Source organism: Gobio gobio (assembly GCF_949357685.1).
Source record: "Gobio gobio genome assembly, chromosome: 3".
NCBI classification, from domain to species: Eukaryota; Metazoa; Chordata; class Actinopteri; order Cypriniformes; family Gobionidae; genus Gobio; species Gobio gobio.
The window spans coordinates 30,010,034-30,036,224 of record NC_137099.1 but is presented as its reverse complement, the minus strand read 5'-3'; the positions used below and the strand labels follow the sequence as shown (position 1 = coordinate 30,036,224).

Here is a 26,191-nt window from a genome sequence, read left to right as displayed (position 1 = left end):
TATTTTATAGTTTAATTTTCTTTTCTTTTTTAATATATATATATATATATATATATATATATATATATATATATATATATATATATATATATATATATATCAACCCAGTATCACGCCAAAGCATGTAATACACACGCAGGTCCTCTAGAGGATGCGTGTCAATGTCACGCTTTGCCTCCTCTAGGCGTGAAAATGACACGCATTTATGGAGGTAGAGTACCAGCAGGGGGCAGTAATTTCCTCAATGCCAACAACTGGCCCACGGACCAAAGAAGACCAAAGACGAGCGATATATCTTCAAAAATCCCTGAAAAAGTCTCTCTTTCCGGTTGTCATATTCTTCTTCAGGTACGTCCATTTAAGAAATTGTTGTATAACGTTATATTTGTGTGTGTGGACTGTGGGGCTTTTTAATCGATGGTGTTAACGTTACTGGTGGAGGACTGTTTGCTTATTGGCAAATCAATTAAATAATCACTGAAACAGTGACACTGAAACTTGCTCACATAAAAATATCGACCCTAATGTGTGTTTTTTAGCCATTAAAGGTCCCATGGCATGGCATTTTTCTATTATTTTATAGTGTTTCCTGAGGTGTACTTATATTGTTAGTATGATTTTTACATCATAAAATGTCATAATTTAGAAATAAAAGGCATTTTGTCTATACTGCTGTTTGCCCTGTGGCTGACTGCCCTGCTTCAAGAGGCGTGTCTGCTGTGAGACTTCAGTAAAAACGCCCACTGTTGTGATTGGCTGACATCTTTGCATTTGAAATGAGCGGAGGGGGCGTGGTTTAACGAGGTCTACGACGCACGAGCTGCTGCCAGAAAGACGGATGGACCTGAGTTCACTTCACATCAGTTCTCTCAGCATGTCTCAGTTCAGGGTGAACTGTTGTAGTTACTAGAATATACTTCAGGTTATTAGTTTATTTCTAGTCGGAGGGGCTGTCACTCATGTCAGAAAGTTAGTAACTTTAGTAAATTATGGATCAGCGCTGACTCGAGACGCGAACCGTTTAGAACGATTCAGTCCGATTTGGTGAACTGGTTCGGTTCACTAAAAAGAACCGATTCAAAAGAATGATTCGTTCGCGAACCGGACATCACGGAGACGGAGCGATTGCTAACAAAGTTATTTATAGTAACTACTGAGTTGTGAGAGCGCTGTCTGTCAGCGCGAGTTTATTGTGTTTGTAATAAACACGAGTCCCAGTCACGCCGAGTCCGTCTTCATCATTATTCTACCAACTTTGTAACACATGCAATGTACCATTACAGCTGTCGAGATGAACGAGTTAGTAAGTTTGATTAAAGCATTATTTCTAGATATGTTCCAATCATATGAAAAGCGTCAGTGACACGCATTGAGTAACGTTACACAGCGCAAACAAAGACACAACAGCAGTAATCGAATGTAATCCAATTTATTGTGGGGAAAGCTGGCTAGCCTAGCCGGATACCCTCACGCTTACCCCCCTTCTGCTTAATCTCGCGCCGCGTTTGGTGCCTCTGCTGTGGGCCAGATGCAGTACTGGGGGTCGGGGATGTTGAAGGCCGAGCTTCGGCGTGCGTGAGGTTTATCTCTAAAGATGTGGCTCTGCCGATGTTAAGCAGAAACTCCCGACTGTATGCACATTTAAGAACAGATAGACGCGACGAGGACGTATAAAAACACTGACTCACAAGATAGAAAACACGAAAACACCGTTCTGTCGGGAGAGAGAGAAGCTGCAGTGTGTGCACGAATAATAAATAATTAGCTACACATAAGAAATCAATGATCACAGATCAGAAGGAACTGAAGAAAGACTTCTGTTTTCATTTGTACATCCAAACACTGAGAAACTGCCAGCGTTCACTCGTTCACAACCCATGATCTGTCGAGTGTTTGCATGGGCGTGCCAGATTCTCTGGGCGGGGGAAAGGGAGGTAACCGTTCCTGCTTGGACGTCAAACCAGGAGACTTCAGGATTGGCTAGTCTGGCCTGTCATTTTCTCAAAGGCAGAGAAAGACAGCCAGAACTCGGTTTTACACCGATCAACATTTCTATCCACTTGGGGACAATATTCAGGCTAGGGGAACTCATATTAATGTTGAAAAACCTCATAAAATGAAAATTTCATGCCATGGGACCTTTAATAAATCTTTCAGAAGGAAATATGCGAACCACTTTTGGGGTACAACACTGGCAGCCCTTTAAAAAAAAAAGACATCGGTTTAACTTCGGTAACCATACTCATGACTAATTATAGGCTCATAAAGAGAACAAATCACACAATCTTTTAGTGGTCATGAAAATATATTACATTTACATTTATGCATTTGGCAGACGCTTTTATCCAAAGCGACTTACAGTGCACTTATTACAGGGACAATACCCCTGGAGCAACATGGAGTAAAGTGCCTTGCTCAAGGACATATATTCAGATTTAACATATTAATGAGGCATTCACATGTAAGTCAAGCGACAAATAAGCCATGGATGAAAGTACAATATAGATTTCAATAGTTTCTATGAACTCAGATCAACTGTTCATTCAGGCAGTTTTCATGCTGAATATGCATTTTGCAATGACAGCATCACAGTTATCCTCTTTATTTTGTTACAGTTCTGCATGTGTAACATGATAAACCCAGGAAGCCTTGCTGCAAGAGAACTAACTATGTTTTTATTGTTCTTTTGTCGAACAGTTCCTGTCTTTACCGACCATCCTTCCCTGTTACCTTCACCTTTATAAGAAAACCAACGGCTCTTTTTAGAGCCACTCCTCTTACTGTCACTCACTCACTCACTCACTCACTCACTCACTCACTCACTCACTCACTCACTCACTCACTCACTCACTCACTCACTCACTCACTCACTCACTCACTCACTCACTCACTCACTCACACACACACTCACTCACTCACTCACTCACTCACTCACTCACTCACTCACTCACTCACTCACTCACTCACTCACACACACACTCACTCACTCACTCACTCACTCACTCACTCACACACACACACACACACACACTCTCTCTCTCTATCACTCACTCATTCACTCACACACACTCTCTCTCTCACTCTATCACTCACTCATACACACTCTCTCTCTCACTCACACACACACACTCTCTCTCTCTCTCTTTCTTTCTCTCTCTGACTTTTGTTTGAGTATTGTTGACAGGGAGAGCAGAGGGTGCTATTTTTTGGCAGACATGCTTATTGCTGAAATCAAAGTGAGTATGAGACAGTGATCTTGCAGTATTGGTGAATTAGCTAAATTTGTATGAACTGCTCAAGAGTTGGCTGTATTTCAGTGTTATCATACAAGGCTCACTTTCTGTCATGCAAGGCAAAGGAAGCCATGGGCAAAGCAACACCTGCTAAAGGCAGTACATTTAGTAACCGATGGGTGGAGAGAGATGCTGAAGGACGTCCACTGCTAAAAAGATGCAGAAGTGGAGAGACACGAAAACGTGCTTCAGATACAGGTAGTCCATGTCCAGATTATTTGTGATTTCCCACCACCCAATTTTTATGTAATTAATATATGTAAATATATTTGGTTTTGTGTCACTTTTGAAACATAGACCATGTGGGGTTTCCAGTGCACAGGCTTTTTGTTTATGGTAAAACTTAATAATTTGAATTATGGTTTTAATAATTTTGCCCTTTAAATACTGTATGTTAAACTGTGCCATCAGAAACACCACATGCAGAATCTGTTACTTGTGTTATTGACTTCATCTATTTTTAAGTGTATATTTGCTATCAAAATAGGACTGGAAAAACACCCGAAATGTTAACTTCAAAGCACCTACTGTAATGCTATGCAAATCCAAAGATATGGATTAAATTAAATGCTGCTAACAATTCTCACCTGGTTGCCATTTGATGACAACATTCCTCAAAAAGTTGCCCCATGTATCATAACCATAATGGAATTGTCAGACATCATAATTAGCCATGCCTATTATAGGCTAAAGTCACTATACGAACACTGTATTATATGCTTGTAAGACATTAAAATTGTTATCTCTTTTCCTTTCTATTTATCTTTTCAGTTGTTTCTGTGGTTGGCAGTGAGGATCCTTTTGAGTCAGTTGAGGAGGTTCCCACAGTTACCCAATCAAACTGCTCTCAACACTTGTTTGGTAAGATGACACCTTATTGTAATTAACCAAGTTAACAATAAGCGTGAAAGGAATTATTATTTCCTAATTTCTGTCTTTCAGACCGTGAGATGCAGAAACTGCAGGACATTCTGTTCTCAGCAGACGTCGAAGGCACAAACAAGCATCCTTCAACGTCCACATCATGGTCCTTGCGGCAATCTGTAGCCCAAGATGAGTGGCGGAAAGCAAGGTCCTACCACATCAACTGTTTGCTGTCCTGCAATGTGGTTCCAGAAAAGAACTGCATCCACTGCACATCTCCTGCCATCATTCGCTGCAGAGACTGTATGCCAGAAGAGTGGCTGTGTATGGATTGTGACGTACAAATACACAAAATGCTCGCCCTCCATAACAGAGAGTCCTGTATTGAGGGAATTTACAAGCCCATTGAGCCAACGCTGTGCTGTGTAAAAAAAAGATGGCAGATATACACTGGTCAATCAAGGTTGTGTTTTGAACCTTTTTGTTAAAGTGGTTAAAGTAATATTTATTTATTAATTTTTTTTCACCATTTTAATTGGACATATTTTAATGCTTCCTCGCTAATTATTGAACTTCTCTTTTCAGTGTGTTTATTGCCTACAGTGAGACCTTTCCATTTATGCACTTGTGACAGAATCAAACATCACAGAATCAGCTGGCAGAGCAATCATTTTGGTTTGCATAAATGGTATGAACTACAATCTATTAACAAATTCTTGTCCCTTTGTGTATTACAAAATAACCAAGTGTTTGTACTTTTTGATTGTAGGTCGGTATGAGTTGCACTTACCAAATTTGGTGTGCAGATTATATCTGGCACATTGGACACCTGACATGAGTGACCTAATAAAAAGTGGTTATTGGCCAGCATCTGTGAATGCTGACACTCTCTTTTCAATGGATGTCTTCAGCTCATTTGAAGAAATGAAAACTGTTGCACCCAGTTTATCGAGACAAGGTTTTCTGCATATGTTGGAGAGGAGGTCTTGTCACTTTGGAAGGGTAAGATCAGTGTGGATCAAAGTTGCCTTAAGTAGACATGGGAAAATATTAGTGTACCTATTTAATTTTACTCTTTACTAATTTAATGTACAGAGTGGGAAAATACATGGAGACATATTCCAAAGAAGCTATCTGGAATACACATTCTGCCAGTACCAGTGTGAAAAAATGGCCAGCATAGAGCACTTTACCTGCCCGGCATGTACACCTAACATGCTTGCTCTATGTGCAGATGGCAACAGAAAACAGTACCGATTTCGTCAGTCAAAAGGATTAGTTGTTTTACACTATTTACACAAATAATGTCTGACACTGAACATTATCTTTTTTTCTTATTCTATTAAAGTCAGAGGAACCATATTTTGATGGCACCTTCATTGCCAAGGACACTGATGTACACCATTTTGTTGATGAGATCAGGAGTAAAATGAAAAGTGTTAGTAAAATATATATAGTGTTTGCAAATTTGATTTAAGTCCAACATTTTAAATGTATAATTTTTGCTTTATTAAATAGTTAATGTATCATACAGATTAGTATCTTAGTTGGTTACAAGCACTTTGAGCACTATGGTGCACTCTTCCAGGAATCTTGTGTTGAGGTTTGAAATTGGATGTGGAATGTGTGGTGGTACCCAAAGTGGCTAGTTTAGTATCTCGATAATTCATTATGTAATAGCAGATCTCTGCAATGTATAGTGACTGTGTATGCAGTTTGTGCATTTCAACTAGTTCGTGTAGCTGGAGTAGAGAAAGCGGAAGAGGCATTTTCTGAAGCTCCCTGAGCACTGACAAAACCATTAGTAGTAGTTTGAAAGTAAACCTTTATTGTCTCCAATGATTACAGATGCCAATTGGTGTGATGTAACCTGACTCATCCTGATGGATGAAGTTACTGTTTTAAGGGGGGGGAAAATGCAAATTTCAGTTTTAACCAGAATTAATTATTTTGTCATGCAGACTGCTGGCAGAGGGACCTGTGGAGCCAGTCAGTGGTCTGCTGCACGTGAAACTGCCAGAAAAGCAAGCAAGCTTGGTGAAGAGGGCCTTGAGGTGGTTGTTTGCAGACACGGAGTGCTACTCAAGGCTCTTAACATGTACAGGGGCGAAATATTTGCCTATCCACTGTACCTGCAGAAGGAGCTCCAAGCAGCCACGAACGGACAGTTCTATTGCACAGATATTGCTTGCAAGTATTGGCCCTACCTTGAGAAGTTGGCGGTCTCCATGTTGGAACTCAGACCTTTACTGCAGATGAGACCATTCCTTTCTGTCATGCATGCCAAGGCTCATTCAACTAAGTGTGAGGTACTGCATACTCTTTATCAAACCATTTTAAATTGTATTTTTATTTCTTATATAATACACTGTATATGATTATAATATAAGTGCCACACTGATATGTTAGATAATCTGGAGTGGCAAAAATCAGGAAGGTGCAGGCACAACTGCAGGGGAGGAGGTTGAAATGGTAAACAGCTACCTGTCTCGTTGTGCTCTCACAACCAAGTACATGAGAAAATCTGGTAATTGTTGCTTATTTATATTCTTTTAGGAAACCTGTCTTTTATTCTTTCTTCTTTTCATTCTTTTTATTTGTTCTGTAATACTTTGTCTGAGATTGCATACAAGAAAACTGTAAATATTCTAATATGACAGTGCATTAATAAAACTGCATTACATCGCTCTTAAATTAAAACTTAATTGTCAATGCGTGGATGAACTGAAGAACCATGAGAATTAATGAGACTTTTCTCCATCACATATTTTTTTGTTTAAAGCCAGGAATGACATGCTAACTATCCATGCTATTGGGTGGAATCGACGGAAGCAGGAAGGCCTTCATCTTGCATTATCCAGCAGATACATCAAGGTAATATGTTATGTCTGATTTATGTATACAAAGCTTTTCATGAATTTTCCACTTTTAATCTTCTTGTTTTGTTTTTTTCACACCAGACTTTCTAAAAGGCTGAGGCTGAGTCTCAGAGACTGGAGGATTTGAGCAGTGAACTGGGGTGCTCTGAGAACATTGTTCATCAGTGGGTACGTGATGTCAGACAATGGGCTATTAACGGTACAGTATTTTATATAAACATAAATTTAAACTTGTTTGTTTAAAGTTTAAAGTCCAGACTGCCATCACTTCCAGTAGGTGAGGTCAAAATTCGAGTCATAGATATATACATAGATACCTCATTAGTGCCTGCGTGGATCATGGCGTGGATCGCTCGAATGAGGAATCTACGTATACATATCTTTGACCCGGCCGGAATTTTGACCTCACCTACAGGAAGTGATGACAGTCTGCAGAGCTGAAGCGTTCGTCTGATATGAGGTGATATTAATTGCATAGATACCGTTCGGTTTCTCTCAGAAACCGATCGCTTCGTGTCTTAAGACATCAATGTGTCGTCATGAGCCGCGGGGTTTAATTTGAAGTTGTCTGTCCATGTTTTTTTTTACTCTAATAGAATTAGACTCCATTGACAAGCATTATATGAGTGACACACAGCAACGGTTGGAGTTAAAAATCTTCATTTGTGTTCTACTGAAGAAACAAAGACACCTACATCTTGGATGCCTTAGGGGTAAGCAGAAAAACATCACATTTTCGTTTTTGGGTGAACTATCCCTTTAACTGTTTTTTTTTTTTTTTTTTTTTTTTTTTTGCGTTTCTCCACAACTCATTTTACAAGCATTAGGTCGGTTATTAAGTTTATTGGTTATAAAGAGCATATAACTAAACGTAATCATACAAAATAACATTTTCACATGTTAATTGTCAAGCAGGTATACATGTGTTGTATTAATTAAGCAGTGTAAACTACTGTTAACAGTTTTTTTTGTTGTTGTTTTTTGAGTTTCTCCACAACTCATTTTACAAGCAGCAGGTCGGTTATTAAGTTTATCGGTTATAAAGAGCATATAACTAAACGTAATCACAGAAAATAAAATTTTCACATGTTAATTGTCAAGCAGGTATACATGTGTTGTATTAATTAATTAGTCAATTATAGTCATAAATATAACACTTTTTTCATTATCCTGCTGCGTAACTGGATACAAGAAAATATCAACAGACAATCATTGGCTATTTGCCTTAGGTTATGTCTACCATTGTATTTTATGTATGTATGAATGTCCTTGTGGCCTTTGTTTTAATGTATAACACTGTTATTTACATTGAAAAGTGCATGTAAATAATTTTTTTTATCATTTTATTTTCTGTATTTTCTGTATAAGAATCTATAAGTTGGAAATATTTAACCTAAAGAAAACTAATAAAATAGGTTAATTTGAGACTCTTAATTAAAGGCTAAATAAAGAGGAATGCTTGTGTATGTGTGTGTGTTAGGGTCATTCCCCGCCCATTCTAGACTGAAGGGTGAGGTAGGTTGTCCTGGCTGATTAGAATCTGATTGAAGCTCAGAAAGGGCCATCATAGAATCTTCTGGTCACACTCTAGCCGGTCATTAACCAGTCGGTGGTGCAATTTGACTCAGACTTGTTGGAGCCATTGGAGCAGGGATTTAATTTAGATGCAGAGCTGTTTGGAGGAAAGCATCTCCGATGTTTCTCCAAACGACTCACCACTTTGATCCCATGAGAGAGACACTCCAGACGCTACATACGAGACATCAGTTTTGCTCTGCAGAGGGATGAAGCAACTGACAGTAACAAACACTGTTTTTATTGATAGCATAAAAGAGCCACTGCAGATGAACTATTCAAAATCATTTTCCTGGCAGAAAAAGTTGGGAACCACTGCACTATGCTGTTATAAACACTTTCCATGATCTGTTTGATATTGTTCTGTTTTAAAAATAAAAAGTGTTTTCATTGCTGGAAGGAATAGTTTGCACTGCACAACCATTTTCATCTTTGAAAACAAAATAATAAATCTTTATTAATAATCCCTTTATTAATCACTTATCCTCCGCCATTTCCAAGTCAATGGTCGTATACACTGACCAATAACATATTTAGAATTTTGGCTGTAGTGACCAGTGTAATTGTTTACATGGGTAGGGTACTTTGGTGGTGGCTGACAAACATGGTCTTCCACACACAAAGACTATAATGTTAGCAAATTTAGTAAAAACTAATTTTGCCCTGAAAAAAATTAGCATGGAAAGGATGGCACATTTCAGTTAAAATATTTATTGAGGTAGCTACTGATTTGCAGCATACAAAATAATTTTTGAAACCAGATTTTGTTTTTATTTAGAAAAAAAAGTGGTGGATATGGAATATATCAATACATTTACAAACAATATAATTTGCTATAATACCACTTAAAAGAAAACTTTTTTAATGTATTGTCTAAATACTATATAGTAGAACATACTTTTCATTTGGGATCAATTAAATGTGCCTGGATCAACATAGGCATAAGCCAGGAAATCTCCTAGTTTGTTCCCTTTATCATCATAATGAAACATTCGAAAGCACTGGTCACAAAACAGGCAGGGGTCCGTAGGGGCAAGAGCATCACTGATTGTTATCCACCTGCCATGCAAAGATAAAACAACTTCCTTTCAATATATAAAAACTAAATATTAAGATTAATACATCAATACATTTTAAATACTCAAACTCAAATTCCCAACTTTCTAATGGGTTTTTGTAATAGTGGTTTTCAACACTGAGTTGACTTCAGCTGAACAATATCACTGTTTTATTTAGAGCTGATGTCCAGCCAAAATTAACTTTGAATGATCAGAATGATCCTTGAATAATTTTCACTGTAAAGCTGCTTTGAAAAACATCTGTATTGTATAAAGTACTATATAAATAAAGGTGACTTGACTAGACATGTCCCAATATACAGTAATAAAATATCACGATAATGTTCACGTTATTGTTACTGTGTGTGGGCCACTGATCTATATAAATGACTGGATTGCTCATCGCGTTCTAAACTGCCATCAGGCGGTGAAGCCTCCAGAAGTGCTCGAGATAAAAACGGTGTCTCCTTAGGCAATGTTTTCTCAGTAAAATCATTTAACCCTCTGGAGTCTGAGCCGTTTTGGGGCCCTTTAGAAGTTGACATGCTCTTACATTTGTGTTTTTTTCAGTTGCTTATAAACATATTAATGGCAAAAGTGTAATTACACTGTATTCAGCCCAAACTGGGCTACCATAATATGAGAGCAACATGTATGTACATGCTTGTATTTTTGAAAGAAAAATGTTTATGGATGATTTTTGAAAAAACAAAAAATTTGTTTTAAAATTAAGGCCTCAAAACACACAATAGATATGTGTTCACAAGACTTTGGACTCCATGGTGTATTTTCATTGAGTTTTTGCTTGATGTGAGAATCATTGAGCCTACTCATTCACATAAAACAATACACTGATTTAAAATTTGCAAGACAGTTTTTCTTCACAAAGCCAATATGCGAGGAGGCGTGATATCTAATGAATAATGATGAGATAGCACCTGAGAGAACAATAGACCCTGCTTAATGAGCTGCATAATGAATGAGCTTCAGGTGTTTGACTGAGAGAGCAAAAAAATGCTCTTCTTATTTAGTTGAAAATTGTACTTATCTAGTAAATGCATCTTGATTTAAGAACGTTTAAATATTTAGACTAGAAACAAGACAAAAATGACCAATAAGAGCATTTTTTCTAAATTTTTTTGTACTATTTTTTTTATGTTTTTAAAAGTAGTCTCATGCTAAAAAAAATAAAAAATAATAATTAAAATTAATATACAATTTATACAAAATGAAATTCCCTTTAAAGAAAGCAATTTACTTTCTACAAAACAAAAAAAATGCACTTTCTACATAACCAAACTCCAGAATCATTTATTTAGAATGTAGTCAAAGGCCTATTATATTTTAAATGATCAAAAGATTTGACTACACTCAAAAAAAATGCTCTTCTTATTTAGTTGAAAATTGTACTTATCTAGTAAATGCCTCTTGATTTAAGAATGTTTAAATATTTAGACTAGAAACAAGACAAAAGTGACTAAGAGCATTTTTTTCTTTTTTTTTAATGTTTTTAAAAGTAGTCTCGTGCTAAAAAAAAATTAAATAATAATTAAGATACAATTTATACAAAACGAAATTCACTTTAAAGAAAGCAATTCTCTTTCTACAAAACAAAAAAATAACTTTCTACAAAACAAAACTCCAGAATTATTTCTGACAAACTTTGATATTAAATTAAAAAAATACCATTAGGCTATAATATTTAAACATCAATATGAAGCAAAATGCGTTTGACTTATACTATATTTATAGCATCTGAGCAGACATTTGCGAATAAAAGATTTATTGATGTGACACTAGGCTCTTTTACAATAAACACGTTATAATCTGTCCAAAACAAGCCAAATAAATCTTGTCTAAACAGTCTTGCGTGTATGACATTTAATGTTGCAACAGGATTAACGTTAATATTTAAATGGTCTTTTTGCATTTAATATTCACAGATGCTAACAGAATGAACTGATCTTACAATCAGAGTCCAGCTTTGCATGAGGAGAATAAATCCAGGATTACTGCTCAAACGCGTCTCAAAACGATGTATCTGAAGTAACGTTACAGCGCTTCACTAGATGTGTGGGCGTTGATGCAGGGATCGTCAGTATTTGTATCTCAATTGAGCGTGCGATCTGTGGGCGTGGCCACATTAGCGGATAATGAAGTGGCTCGCGGGTGACCGATATGTATCGCTTTTCAACCAGATTACATAAACACGAAATATTTGTTTTCGATTTTGTTTACATTGTTTAAAACCTGACATTTCAGCATTTCTTTAGACATATGTCTCATGTTTGTGAGACAAGTTTTCACTAAGCTAGAGGTCCTTTTCTGAAGACAATCTGAATGAACGTCTTTGACAGAGAGGCTGCAGACCGCGCATCATGTGTTTTCTTTGTTTTGCAAAAAGCAAAACATTTTGTTTTTATTGTGACTGTACGCAAAAAAAAAGAAACTTAACAGATTATAATGATGTATAACACTTGCCTGAATGATAAAAAAAATGACAGTTATTTGAGTCTCTTTGGCACTAATAAGAAAAAAAGCAAGCCAATCAAGCCGGCGCGTCAACCGACTCGAGAGGGTTAATGTACTATTCATTCAATAGAACGCGTGAGCTTACTAGGGAATACCAACATGGCGGCTTCACTTTTTATGACGTCATGAGCAATCCAGTCATTTATATAGATCAGTGGTGTGGGCACTTCAAAATACTGTGAATAATTCCTTACTACAAATTTTGATTTTTAGAATGCATTTTACCATGATAAAAGCTTCAACAATTATCGTTTTTGTTATGAAAATGTGATACTGTCACATGCATATCTGTTACCAAATCTTAAGACCTATCCTTTTTTTCTACAAATATCTAAAACGTCAATTCTGAAACACTTATGCACTTTAAAAACTCGCATCCCTTTGGTAGTTGTCCTTATCTAACAACTTTCTAAAAAGCACAAAAGTTTAAAAGTTCACATTTGAGGTACAACTATGTGTTATGATGAAATAACACACCTTTAAACATGAAAGTTATGAAAGTGCTAGCAACAAAACATTAGTAATACATTTAAAAACTGCTATTGTAAAAACCCAAACAGAAATTTCAAAAGAAACTCAAAGAGATTTAGCCTTACTGGATGGCCTATAAATTGACAACATGACTGAACAGCTCTATAAGTTGCTGTTTACCTGCTGATATAGAGATGACACACAGAACACTTCCGAGTCACGACTCTATGCTTGTGAGTGATGAGCGGGTAGAGCTTTATGTCCAAACAGTCATCCTGATGGACCAGCCTGTCACCATATAAAAGACAGAAAAAAATCAAATGAACCACTGTTCACACACTATTAAATCCTTGACTATGACTTTCAAAAATCTGTTTACTTTTTACACCTGTAGCAACTCATAATGTTACACGATAAAAAAAAAGTTTATCAAGACAAACTTTGATGTTGGTTTGAGAATGCCTGACCAGAAAGTTTAAAGTCTTTTTAAAAGCTTAAAGATTGAAGGTTTTGAGGGCAATACAGTCTATCAGAAAAACAGATAGACCAGGGGTATTCAACTAAAGTTCCAAAAGGTCCGGTTTCCTTCCTAGCAGAGGTCCAGACAATACTTTTTTGAAAGTTATAAATTTCCATCTGGGCAGCAGAAGCACTTTGTTTAAAAACAAAAAAACAAAACAAAACGATTATACTATCAATGAGTTGGGTCAAAAGTATCTAAAAAATTATCGAAAAGTAGTCAGATTATATTACATTGAATGTGTAATTTAAAGGGGTCATGAACTGGCTTTTTAAATTTTTTTAAAAGAGGTCTTTGTGATGTTCATGTGGTTTTTACATTCAAAAACATCATAATTAATAAGTAATAGGCTATTTTCTGCCATGGTTTTGAGCCTCTCTCAAGACACGCTCGGTTTCGATGGGCGTGCCGCACTGAAGACTTGGAAGTAAACGCATTTGAAAGGTGATAGATAGAAAGATGATAGAAAGGTGTCAGAATACACAGTGCATCGCGTTTGTTGCGCAAGGGGCAGTTCAAGAAAATAAAAATTTCACAATGGGCCACAAGTGAAATATTAAGAAAATAAATTTGATTAATCTCTCATCGTCTCTAAGAGAATATGCGCCATTAATGCAGTGTCAGATTGCCATAAGCTCAGTTAGTTTTTATTTTCAGTTTCTGTAGTGAATAATTGACTGGCGTTTGAGACTTCTTCATAACTCGCGTGCAAAGTTTGCACATTGTGATATAATATCCACTGGCCCGCCCTCATGGTTAAAGATGCAAATATTTTCACTATTGCGATGTGGAATATATTTCTTTATGGTCATTTTTTTTTTTCACGAAAATTACCTTTGGTGACCAAACCAAACATGAAAACCCACAACACATGGTAAGCCGCAGACCAGTCAGGGTGCCCATGCTGACCCCTGTCCACCGCCGAGAGCAGCAACTGATGCACGTGAGCATCAGAACTGGATCACGGAGCAATGGAAGAAGGTTGCCTGGTCTGATGAATCACGTTTTCTTTTACATCACCTGGATGGCTGGGTGAGTGTGCGTCACTCACCTGGGGAACACATGGCACCATGCCTCATCCAGGTCAGGGTTGTTTTGGCAGAAAAAGGGGGACCAACACAATATTAGTCATAATGTTATGCCATATATATATATGTATATATATATAGATCAAACTATTCGGAAGTTAAAAGCAAAAATAACCATATCCAGTAGGTGGCTCTGTGCCAAAATTGTGCACGCAAACTCAGGTCATTCTTGTGATTACCATATGGTTCTATGGTCTGCCATAGACTCAGAGGAGGATAAGAAGAAAAAGGAGGAGGAGAAAAAGGAGGAGGAGAAGAGGAGGAAGCGTCAAGTCAACTTTATTTATATAGTGCTTTTTGCAATGCAGATTGTTTCAAAGGAGCTTCACAGTGTTAAACAGGAATGTCATCTAGCTCATTTCAATAATCATAGTGACATTGTGGGCAGATCAGTTATTTTGTTGATGCATTTCATTTAGTTTAGTAATTAAATCTATTTGGATATTTAGTTGAAAATTTAGTGTCCCCAACCGAGCAAGCCAAGCCAGAGGCAACAGTGGCAAGGAACCAAAACTCCATCAGGTGGCATAATGGAGAAAAATAAACCTTGGGAGAAACCAGGCTCAGTCGGGGTGCCAGTTCTCCTCTGGCCAATTAACAAGCAGCGTATTATTATTATTCTGGTAACTTTACAGATCAGAGGTCATATTAGATCGGAATATTTGAAAGATCGGAGTCATCATGCCTGAGACGGGTTTATTGAGGATGACATGTCGATTAAACAATTATTAAATAGGAATATTCAAAAGATTGGTGTCATCATGTTATCCTCACTGACGTCAGGTCAGTGAGGAGAAGGAGGTAGGGAGAAGAACAAGAAAAAAGGGGAAGGAAAAGGAGGAGGAGATATGGGCAGGATTAAGGGATGCAGAATATGGTCATGCAGAATAAGGCATTAATATGTGCTTTATAAGTACTAACAGCTAATATCCTAATATGCATGTTAATAAGCAGCTAGTTACTGTAATAGTGAGAATTGGACTCTAAAGTAAAGTGTTACCAATAATAATAATAATAATAATATAAATATTTTAATCAGGTGCATTTCAAAGTTTCGTAGGTTTTAAATCTGGATATAGATTTTTAACGTACTGTAATGGAAATCATTTTATGATAATATGACATGTCATGTTTTTGGCGAGTATAATGTAATGCATGTATTCAAAATACAATGTGAAAATTGTTATTACATTATGAGCTCAATATTTTATTACGTTTTGAGAAAATTACTACTTCATGTGTAGTTACTACATTATAGCTTGTAATTACATTATGAGTTGCTACAACACCAATTTCCAATTCATTTTGAAGTAGAACAAAATCTTTTAGAAGCTTTGGAAAGAGATGTGTATTAAGTCTTAGAAAAAAAGAGCATGAAATAAAAGGGCTGACCTGACATCAGTGAGGATAACAACATGCTCACAATCGCCCTGGTGAGTGTATAAATATGGAAACCCAACTTTCATCTTCAGGTCATTGAAAGACGTGTCCTCCATCTTAGCAGTCTTGAAATCTGGGAAGTCTCTGGTTCTGGCCCATTCTTGTGTGGTCCTTCGGTAAGTACACATGTTTTAAGTCAGCAAAATCCACACCTAGCTTTTTATTTTGTATTTTTAATCATTTTAATTGCTATTGTCAAAAAGACAAAACAACTGTGGTTAGGGCTGCACGATTAATTTAAATTAAACTGAAATCCCGAAATTTGGCTTGGTGTGATTATGAAATCGCAAAGGATGGAATATTTTTCAGATTTTTTATTAAATAAATATATGCACAGCCTGTTAGTGAAGAGCTTTATGTTTAATCAATTAATGTTTTCTATGTTTTTATTCAGCTACAGTGCTAGCTTCACATTAGACATGTGCCGGTATACTGTAATACGATATATCACGATAATGGACATGCAAGATATTGTTATCGTGGGCACTTCAAAATACTGTAAATAATTATTTATTACGAATTATTCCGATTTTTAGAAAGAATTTTAAGAATACTTAACGCATGGCGGAATGAGTGAAGGAGATTGGCTGAATGAAAATGAACATTCACTCTCTGACAGCAGATGGCGCTGATTGAACAGCAGAAATTCACACAGCCATTCAGATTTCTGTATTCGCTATTCGGTGCTCATCACATAACCAAATACTTAATACTAAAGACTTAAGGCTATTAATTTTCAAACTTAAAACATTTTTATATTTTAATCTGGACTACATACCCTAGATATTGTTTGAATAATGTTCTGATTCTTTATTTTTCAGTCACACACTTTACAATAAGGCTCCATTATTTAACATTAGTTAATTCATTAATTAACAAACTAAGATTAATAAATGCTTTAGAAGTATTTTTCACTGTCAGTTAAATGTAACTTTCAGCATTTAATAACTCATTATTAAAATCCAGTTGTAACCGTATTATTTAATGGACCTGAACTAACACTAACTAACAGTTGCTTTTTTAAGCTAATGTTATCAAAGAATAATAACTTCTGTAAAAATTTTGCTATTCGCTCTTTGTTAATGTTAATGCACTAGTGAGACCATATTGTAAAGTGTTACCTATTGTTCTTTATAATTCTTTTGCACTTCAATCTGTTTTAAATATTTGTTTACTTTATACATTTTTGTGTATTGCTTTATTGTATTTAAATGTTCGGTTCTTTTTGTTATAAGAAAGTTATTAAACCTGTTATAGTATGACAACACTTTTTTTGCAACTTATTTCAATATTGTGATAATACCGTATACCAGTATAAAACCTTCAGGAATTAATCGCAACATGAAAATTTGATACCGTCACATGCCTACTTCATATTAGGGATTTCCTAGAACATCATATATTATATTACTTCTCTGAGGCATATGTGGAGTTTCTGCACGAGGGCACCCCCCGGCTACGATGAAAGACGTGCGTTTAGCGCTTAGTAGTACTAAGCTAAATGCATTTAGCTTAGTAGCTTTTTATTTTGTATTTTTAATCCTTTTAATTGCTATTGTCAAAAAGACAGAACAACTGTGGTTAGGGCTGCATCCTATTTTGGGTAAAAAAATAAAATGGGAAAAATTATACTTCTCTATAAAGAAATGTATATGATAATCCATATGTTTTCCCTCCAGTGTACAGGAGTTTTTTTTCCCCCACAGTGGATGCATTAGAGACTCATATTTCATATTAAAGACATGGACTCGTTTTTGATTTTGAATACCTCCTGACAAAAATTAAGAAATTGTCATAGAGGTTTATAATAATAATAATAATAATAATAATAATAATAATAATACATTTTATAATAAATCCTTAGACCGTTCTAATGATTATAGCCATAGGCTGCCTGCATGATAACCGGTAACCCTGTAGTTTTTCGTGAAAATAAGTTTCCAGGAAAATATAAATATTATTATTATTAATATTTTCCTCATTATATTGCTATATTTTTTCTTAAAGGATTAGTTCACCCCAAAATGAAAATTTCCTGATAATTTACTCACCCCCATCTCATCCAAGATGTTCATGTCTTTCTTTCTTCAGTTAAAAAGAAATTAAGTATTTTGAAGAAAACGCTCCAGGGTTTTTCATAATATAATAGTTTTCAGTTGCAACCAAAATGCTGAAGGTCCAAATCAATGTAGTTTCAAAGCGCTTCAATGGATTCCAGAGGCTCTGTGTGATCCCAGATGAGGAATAGGGTCTTTTCTAGCGAAACGATTTGTCATTTTCAAAAAATGTCGGAACGGTCATGCTAGACGTAGGCAGAAGTACCACCCCCGTGTTTACAAAGTGCTCGTGTGAAGACTAATACAAACGCTCTTTTCCAAAAACACTAAATTTTCAACTTCCAAATTAGGGATATATCGTTGTTTTACCTTTTTTTTTGCTAAAGGGCGTTTGTATGTCTTCAAACGAGCGCTTTCTAAACACAGGGGTGGTACTTCTGCCCACGTCTCGCATGACCGTTCCGACATGATTACGTCATCCTTAGCACCTCGCAGAGCTGCGCAAGATGAACAATTTAGGTTAAAAGTGTATTCATTTAAAAAAAAATTTAGAAAATGACCGATCGTTTCGCTAGATAAGACCCTATTCCTCATCTGTGATCACGCAGAGCCTCTGGAATCCATCAAAGCTCTTTGAAACTGCATTGATTTGGACCTTCAGCATTTTGTTTGCAACTGAAAACTATTATATGATGAACAATCCTGGAACGTTTTCTTCAAAATACTTAATTTCTTTTTGACTGAAGAAAGAAAGACACGAGAATCTTGGATGGCATTGGGGTGAGTAAATTATCAGGAAATTTTCATTTTGGGGTGAACTAATCCTTTAAATACTCTATTTTTAGTAATGAAAATACTATTGCAATAGTAACATTTCTAATTTTGTTTAATATTTTTATTTAGCATAACTATTAGTCATATTAATATACACTCACCTAAAGGATTATTAGGAACACCTGTTCAATTTCTCATTAATGCAATTATCTAATCAACCAATCACATGGCAGTTGCTTCAATGCATTTAGGGGTGTGGTCCTGGTCAAGACAATCTCCTGAACTCCAAACTGAATGTCAGAATGGGAAAGAAAGGTGATTTAAGCAATTTTGAGCGTGGCATGGTTGTTGGTGCCAGACGGGCCGGTCTGAGTATTTCACAATCTGCTCAGTTACTGGGATTTTCACGCACAACCATTTCTAGGGTTTACAAAGAATGGTGTGAAAAGGGAAAAACATCCAGAATGCGGCAGTCCTGTGGGCGAAAATGCCTTGTTGATGCTAGAGGTCAGAGGAGAATGGGCCGACTGATTCAAGCTGATAGAAGAGCAACTTTGACTGAAATAACCACTCGTTACAACCGAGGTTACATCACTTGCCCACCGTGGCACCGCCCACCGTCTTTTTGATTTTTTTATAGTAATAAAATAATTTAGTTCAGTTAGAGAACAGACAATACAAATAAAAACCGAACGTATCTGCTTAATAAAGCAGGATCCGACCGTGCAGTCTCGGCAGCGGCAGGAGTTATTCATCAGATTTAAGAGTGAGGAGCTGACTGAGATGATCGCGGAAGATTTGGTTTCAAAGCGAAACGTAAAAGCGCCTATTTAAGGGAGTTTGTCATTTGTTTTGTTGTTGTGTTTTTCATTAAAAATAATAGGCTAATGAACCCACAATTCAAGCAACCCGCAGCCGAATTGGCGCTAATTCAAAACCGAAAGTAAAATGTGCACGGCAGCACAGAGCGCGCATTGTTTACTTTCGCCTGGCTCCGCAGTGCGAGCCTCCACGCTACGCTGACTGCGCGCATTTATTTTTGCCGCGCGCACCGAGTATAAACAAGGCTTAATGGACGAACTGTTATTCATTCATGCCGTGTAGGGATGGGCAACAGTGGTCGAGTAATCGAGTACTCGAACGTGACAGCGATCATCGATCATGAGAACAATGATCGCCCTGTAAAAAAAAAAATGTGTCTCTTTTTTATTGGTTATTGTGTCGTTTTGCGCGGTACCGGAGGTCTGATTGGTTAGCGTTATACAGCCTCCAGACCGGCGAAATAAAGTGAAACTGAGGCACTGCAGTGATGTCTGGAATCACTGATCATTAAATGGTTAGTGCAAGATGTGCAGCGCCAATCTGTCATAGACTACATAGCATTATAATGAGAACACCGTGGAAAATGCTGTAAATGATCTGTGCTTAGTTCCCCGTTTTTCAGCTGATCCATAGAGAAACTATAGCGAGAACACTCAGACTAGCGCGTGAAGTTCATTCGCGTCCTTTTCTGCAGATGCACGTTGTAAGATTACTTTTATGTTGTCTATATCTGATTAATCTAATATAAAACGCGTTTGGTTGAGCTTAATAAGCTAGCAAAGCGCTGCCGTTATACCGGCTGTTGTTCATTCTCTTCAGTTTCAGCTCAAATGCATTAATGCTCGAGCTCGATGTGGTTTAGAGACAGATATTCTTTTTCAGATAGGCTATTTCTTTCTCAGAATCATTGATATTAGTAATGCAGCACTGCTATACTGTTCTCGTATTTTTTAACAGTAGACCTAGTTTATTTAAAGCTGTTTTTCGTTATGAGTTTGAAAACGCGCAGTGATGTAAACGCTAAAATTAAGTGCATGATGTGCAGAGTCAATCTGTCAAAGCATTATAATGAGAACAGGATTTTAATAAAATGTTGTTTCTGTGTGCTTTCGTTGTCCGTGTATCAGCGTTGTTAAGGGAAGAGCGCATTCAAAATGTTCCGTTTCAAACCCTTCGCCTGTAAAATCTAGCACGCTGAAGTTCACGAGCGCATTCACGTCCTTTTGTGTTGATTTATGTCGTAATAGGTTAATAATAATCTTCATATTAATATTGATATAGGGTGCGTTTGGTTGAGTTTATTAACCAGCTAGCAAGCTCTGCAAGGTGGTGTTATTTCACAGTTTCAGCTCAAAGGCAATGCTCGATATTACTGACTTGGTTATTTGAGACGGTCATTTTATAAAGATGTTTCTTTTTCAAAGACATTTATGCATCATAATCTAGCAGTTATTTTTTGTTTTATATGTTCATGTTTTCATATACCCGTTTTCATGTCACGTTTGTATTTGTCAACAACCATTTTCATAACAGTATTTTCACTATCTCAATGACGGACAAGCCCCGCCCCCTGCACATGCCCCGCCCCCGAGTACTCGAGTACTCGTTTTTGAGACCTATCGATGATCGAAATGAGAAATTGACAAAAATGCCCATCCCTAATGCCGTGCATTTCAATCATAGACTGATCAATGCTTGATCAGTGCCCTCACTACTGAACTAGGGAACTGATTGAGACGCACCCATGGCCTCACAGAGCGCACATTTACAGACGAGCTGTCATTCACGGTGTGTGCGCACTGGCGCGTTTTCAGTTCAGAGCGGTCGTGTGCATGTTACTTTTGTTTAGATAGAATTTGTGATTTAAAAGCCTCCGCCGGTGATACCGGTATTACCGGTGTTGTCACACATCAATTAACCGGTGGGGAAATTTCCTCACCATCACATCCCTAATACCTCGGTTGTAACGAGTGGTTATTTCAGTCAAAGTTGCTCTTCTATCAGCTTGAATCAGTCGGCCCATTCTCCTCTGACCTCTAGCATCAACAAGGCATTTTCGCCCACAGGACTGCCGCATTCTGGATGTTTTTCCCTTTTCACACCATTCTTTGTAAACCCTAGAAATGGTTGTGCGTGAAAATCCCAGTAACTGAGCAGATTGTGAAATACTCAGACCGGCCCGTCTGGCACCAACAACCATGCCACGCTCAAAATTGCTTAAATCACCTTTCTTTCCCATTCTGACATTCAGTTTGGAGTTCAGGAGATTGTCTTGACCAGGACCACACCCCTAAATGCATTGAAGCAACTGCCATGTGATTGGTTGATTAGATAATTGCATTAATGAGAAATTGAACAGGTGTTCCTAATAATCCTTTAGGTGAGTGAGATAGAGATATATATATATATATATATATCTCTCTCTATATATATATATATATATATATATATGTGTATGTGTATATAATATATATATATATATGTGTATGTGTGTATATATAAGAGTATATATATATATATTCAAAACCTGAAAAAATTAATCGCCTGCGTTAATTTGTCCAGCCCTAATATATATATTAGGACATTTATTTGTTATGGAATGGTAAAACGGTAAAAACCAAGCGCATTTTAAATCGCAATTTTAAATAGATTTTTTTTTCTTCTACAAATAGTGCAGCCCTAAAGCCCCGGGTAAACTTCACTTACCGCGCCCGGACGCGTCACGCGCGCAGCCCTGTCAGCGCGTCTTTCAAAGTATACTACACAACGGATGCGCGCGGATGATCGCGTTCGACACATGCGCAGTAAAAAAGTGTCTATGCTCCACCAGACATCGGAGGGCAGCACTGAGTCCTGTCATCAACGGGACATTCGCTGGGCATGATCGGAGAAGAAGTGTAGTGCATCCACCATTGCAACATAGTTTGGAAGAAACACTGAAGAATCAAAAATTCTCTCTTTTTTTTCAAGCGTGTTGTTTTTAAACCGGTCTTTGCACACTCTTCTTCGACGGCTGAACACTGTGCTCAATACTGTGCGTATTGCCACCTAGTGGACTCTTCTATACTGTTGACGCATGCGCTGTTGCACGTGGACCGTCCGCGCAGTCTCAAAATTTGGGCTGCGCGCCGCGGCCGCGAGCCCTCCGCATGACGAAAATTACGTCATGCGGGCGGTGTACGAAGGCGGACGGCCGAAGTATACCCGGGCCTTAACTGTGGTTATTGGATAAAATAAGATGGAAAAAATTAAGTGTCGACAAAATTACATGGCCACTCTTTTATACAAGTATAATGTAAATTAATATCATCATTAAAATTTTGTCTATTCATTGTATGGACTATGTTTAAGCTGTTATGCACTATGAATTTTGCCCTCTGCTGTCTGAATCCATTCAGATTCCACATGGTATTAAAATGTGTTTTTGGTGATTGCAGTTGTCAGTGAAATATTTTTGACTCCGCCTCCACCTCATTTTAGCAATCACTGAAACTTGGCCCTGTCAGCAAAAGTGATCTGGGGTAGAAATAAGGGTTCTTGCCAAAATCCAAATCACAAGTGATTACAGGATACACATTTTATGAAAGGTGGAAACAGGGCCTTTGACTTGATGTGAATGAAATGTCAATGAACTTGTGTTTATTGAACAAACATGACCACATGTCAATATTAACAGGTTGCTTTTAAAAGCACCATAAATGTGTGTGTGTGTGTGTGTGTGTGTGTGTGTGTGTGTGTGTGTGTGTGTGTGTGTATGTATGTGTATGTATGTGTGATGGAGCTTGATGGTCTAAGTACAAATTTACTTTAATTACAGTGCAGTTTTTCCAAATCCACAATCCAAACCCCATGATGACAAAGCAAAAATCTAATTTGTAGTAATTTTTCACATTTATTAAAAAGAAAAATCAGAAATATCACATTGGCTTAAGTATTCAGACCAGTAACTCAGTACTTAGTTGAACCTTTGGCAGTGAATATTGGCTAAAAAGTCTTTTTGCGTATGATGCATCAGATTAGATGGGAAATGTCAGTGGACAGCCATTTTCAGGTCTCTACAGAGATGTTCGATGAGGTTCAATCCAGGGTCTGGCTGCATGGGCCACAACTATTCCTGGGTCAAGGATATTATAGTTAGGGATCGACGATATGGATTTTTTCTGCCAATGCCGATTTTTTTTTACATCAGCCTTAGCCGATGACCGATACGGGCTGCTGATTTTCTTGAGCCGATATTTGGAGCCGATACTGCTTTTGCTCCCTCAATTTACATAATAAAAATTACACAATGATCATGATGATAACAATTTAAAATTTAAAAAAGGAAAATGTATTGAACTAAAAAAAAAACAATATTTAACAAATAGTAAAAACAGGTGAGGTAGAACAAGAAAAAAAAAGTTCAGTAGTGAAAATAAATTCTGCCGATAATCGCTTTGGGATGATTGATCGGCGGTCTCTAAAAAGGCAGATCTCATGAACCGATCGCATGCTGACGACACATAAAAACCCGTGCCTGCCGTGAGAGCTAGGGCATGATATGCAGCGACACCGTCTCATTCTCTTTCCGGCGCGGGTAAAATAATTATAATGCTGAAGGTGAGGTACAATTCATGTCTATATGAAATAACTTATGCAGTCATTTGAAAACTTTCTGTGAGACGCGCGCTCTCTCTTTCCCTCTCAGAATGCTCAAATGGCTTCACATCAGCGCATCGCATCTGCACTAAAATCGAGCTGTACAGTTGACACAGGATTTGCCACTTGCACAATCAAGGCAGTGTCGCATCGTCACTAAAGTTTATCATTTGCATTTATTTTTAAGTCTTGCCAGTGTTCAAACCGCTCAGCACTCGCGCGCTCTCTAGACCGTGAGCGCGCGCACACACACACACACACACGCCATCTCACAAAAAGCTTGCGAGTACAAATTGCGCTGAAATGGTCAGATACACACAAATGTATGTACTAAATTACCGTCTTGACGAGTATGTACGTAAACCCCGTCGTGACTCGCGAGTGAACGTTTGTGCAGCTGCATGGAACCGTATCCGCTCTTAAAGTGACAGCTGTCGAATAAACTGCTGCTGTCTCTGAGTTTCTCTTTGTCTTGTGTTGTTTGATGAACCTTTATGACACTCACTGCTCTTGAATGACTAACTTTTGCAACCTTAAGAGTAAGGAATTTAATTTATTCAGGGAAGACCAATATTAATTTACATTTGATTTCTTATTAAATGTCTTTAGTATTTCTTACCTCAATACTAATGTTAGACCTACCTGAAAATTTGTCTTTAAAAGCAAAAATGCACTGCATGATCAAATATTTAGGTGAGATAATTATATACATTTATATGACAAGAGTCACCTAAGGGGGGGGATTCCCCCATTGTCAGAAATAAAATTCAGGCCCTGAATGAATGTCTGTAAAATTCCCTATAAATAATTCTACATGATAAAAAGAAGGCTTCAAATAGATCGGTATCGGTGATCGTATAACAGAAAAAAAAAACTTGCTATAGTTTTGTCCTTTGTGGCAGTAGCCAGTTTTGGCGTAACAAGTTTTACATATAGCTGCCAATTATTAAATGTAATCAGTGTTTTAAGAGGCTACATCCCATTAAGCTGATCTGATGTGTGTTGGTCTGCCTAACCCCTCTTTGTTTGGAATAATTTTATGTTACTCTGCCTTATTTGGGAAAGATGGCCTACAGTAGCCTTAAGTTATCTCATTTTCTAAAATAAAAACTTGGTGGTTCTTCAAGATCTTGACTCTAACTCTAAATTAGCTGTATTGAGAAAAAAAACTGTAGAAATAGGCTAGTTTCATTTCTACAAATGGTGCAAACTCTGCAAGATTATAGATAAAAGATTGCCATTCCCCTGCCATTCTGTGATCGGCAATCGGCAGATCATGATCGGTGATCGGCCCCAAAAATGCTGATCGGAGCATCTCTAATACGGATAGCCTACAACTGAGCAATTTGCAGCTCCCTAAATACAATGGCAAGCAGTTTTATAGACGAGGCATTCAGCATTTGCGTCTTCCATTTTGACGCACACATTTGCTTAGCTATAGTTGCAAGCACATAAAGAGCAACGCTTTTCCACTTTCAAAGTGTATGGCAATATTTCAACTAAGTCAAACAGTTAAAAGATGCTTTGAAAGTTTAAAACTTATCGTTGTCTTGAAGAGAAGATTCCCCAGCACTTCTAGTGGGGGGAGGGGCAGTGCATGAACTGCAGCGTCTCCAGCAGCACAGAGCTGCCTGCGGACGCTTGTCTGTAAATAATGCCGGGAAAAAAATATCGGCGAACGCAGCAGCCTTGTATCGGCCGATGCCGATACACGTAAAAATAACGGCCCGATATATCGGCTGGCCGATATATCAGTCTAACACTAATTATAGTTGTCCCTAAACCACTCCTGTGTTGTCTTGGCTGTGGGCTCCATGATCTCTGGAGATCAAACAGAGGTAATATCAGGATCTTGGTCACCTCTCTTACCAAGGCCCTTCTCCCCTGATTGTTCAGTTTGGAAAAGATCTGGCTGTTCCAAACTTGGAGGCCAGATTTCTGTAGCCTTCCCCAGATCCGTGCCTCAACACAATCCTGCCTAAGAGCTCTACAGGCAGTTGTTTTGACCTTATGGCTTAGATTTTGCTCTGATATGCATCTTGAGCTATTAGATCATATGTAGACATGTTAAGTCAATTTAATTTGCCTCGGGTAGATTTCAACCAAAGTGTAAAAAGATTTTCAAATGTCTAAAGAAGATCCAGAGAAATGGGATCCAACTGAGATCAATTTCAAGCATC

At 37.4% G+C, this 26,191-nt stretch overlaps 1 protein-coding gene across 2 annotated transcripts in view; it reads right to left on the bottom strand.

Moving 5' to 3' along the window:
- Positions 1 to 8,831: 8,831 nt before the first annotated feature.
- Positions 8,832 to 26,191, bottom strand: part of snapc3 (small nuclear RNA activating complex, polypeptide 3) — a 41,047-nt gene continuing 23,687 nt past the window's right edge. The window contains exons 7-9 of one of the 2 annotated variants that reach the window (XM_079812040.1): positions 15,673 to 15,831; positions 12,853 to 12,960; positions 8,832 to 9,670 (exon numbers count right to left, since the gene is read on the bottom strand). In XM_079812040.1, coding sequence (XP_079668166.1) covers positions 9,523 to 9,670; positions 12,853 to 12,960; positions 15,673 to 15,831 — 415 coding nt within the window. In that variant the 3' untranslated portion in view covers positions 8,832 to 9,522. The remainder of the gene's footprint in view (positions 9,671 to 12,852; positions 12,961 to 15,672; positions 15,832 to 26,191) is intronic. The other variant, XM_079812041.1, reaches the window with a different exon arrangement.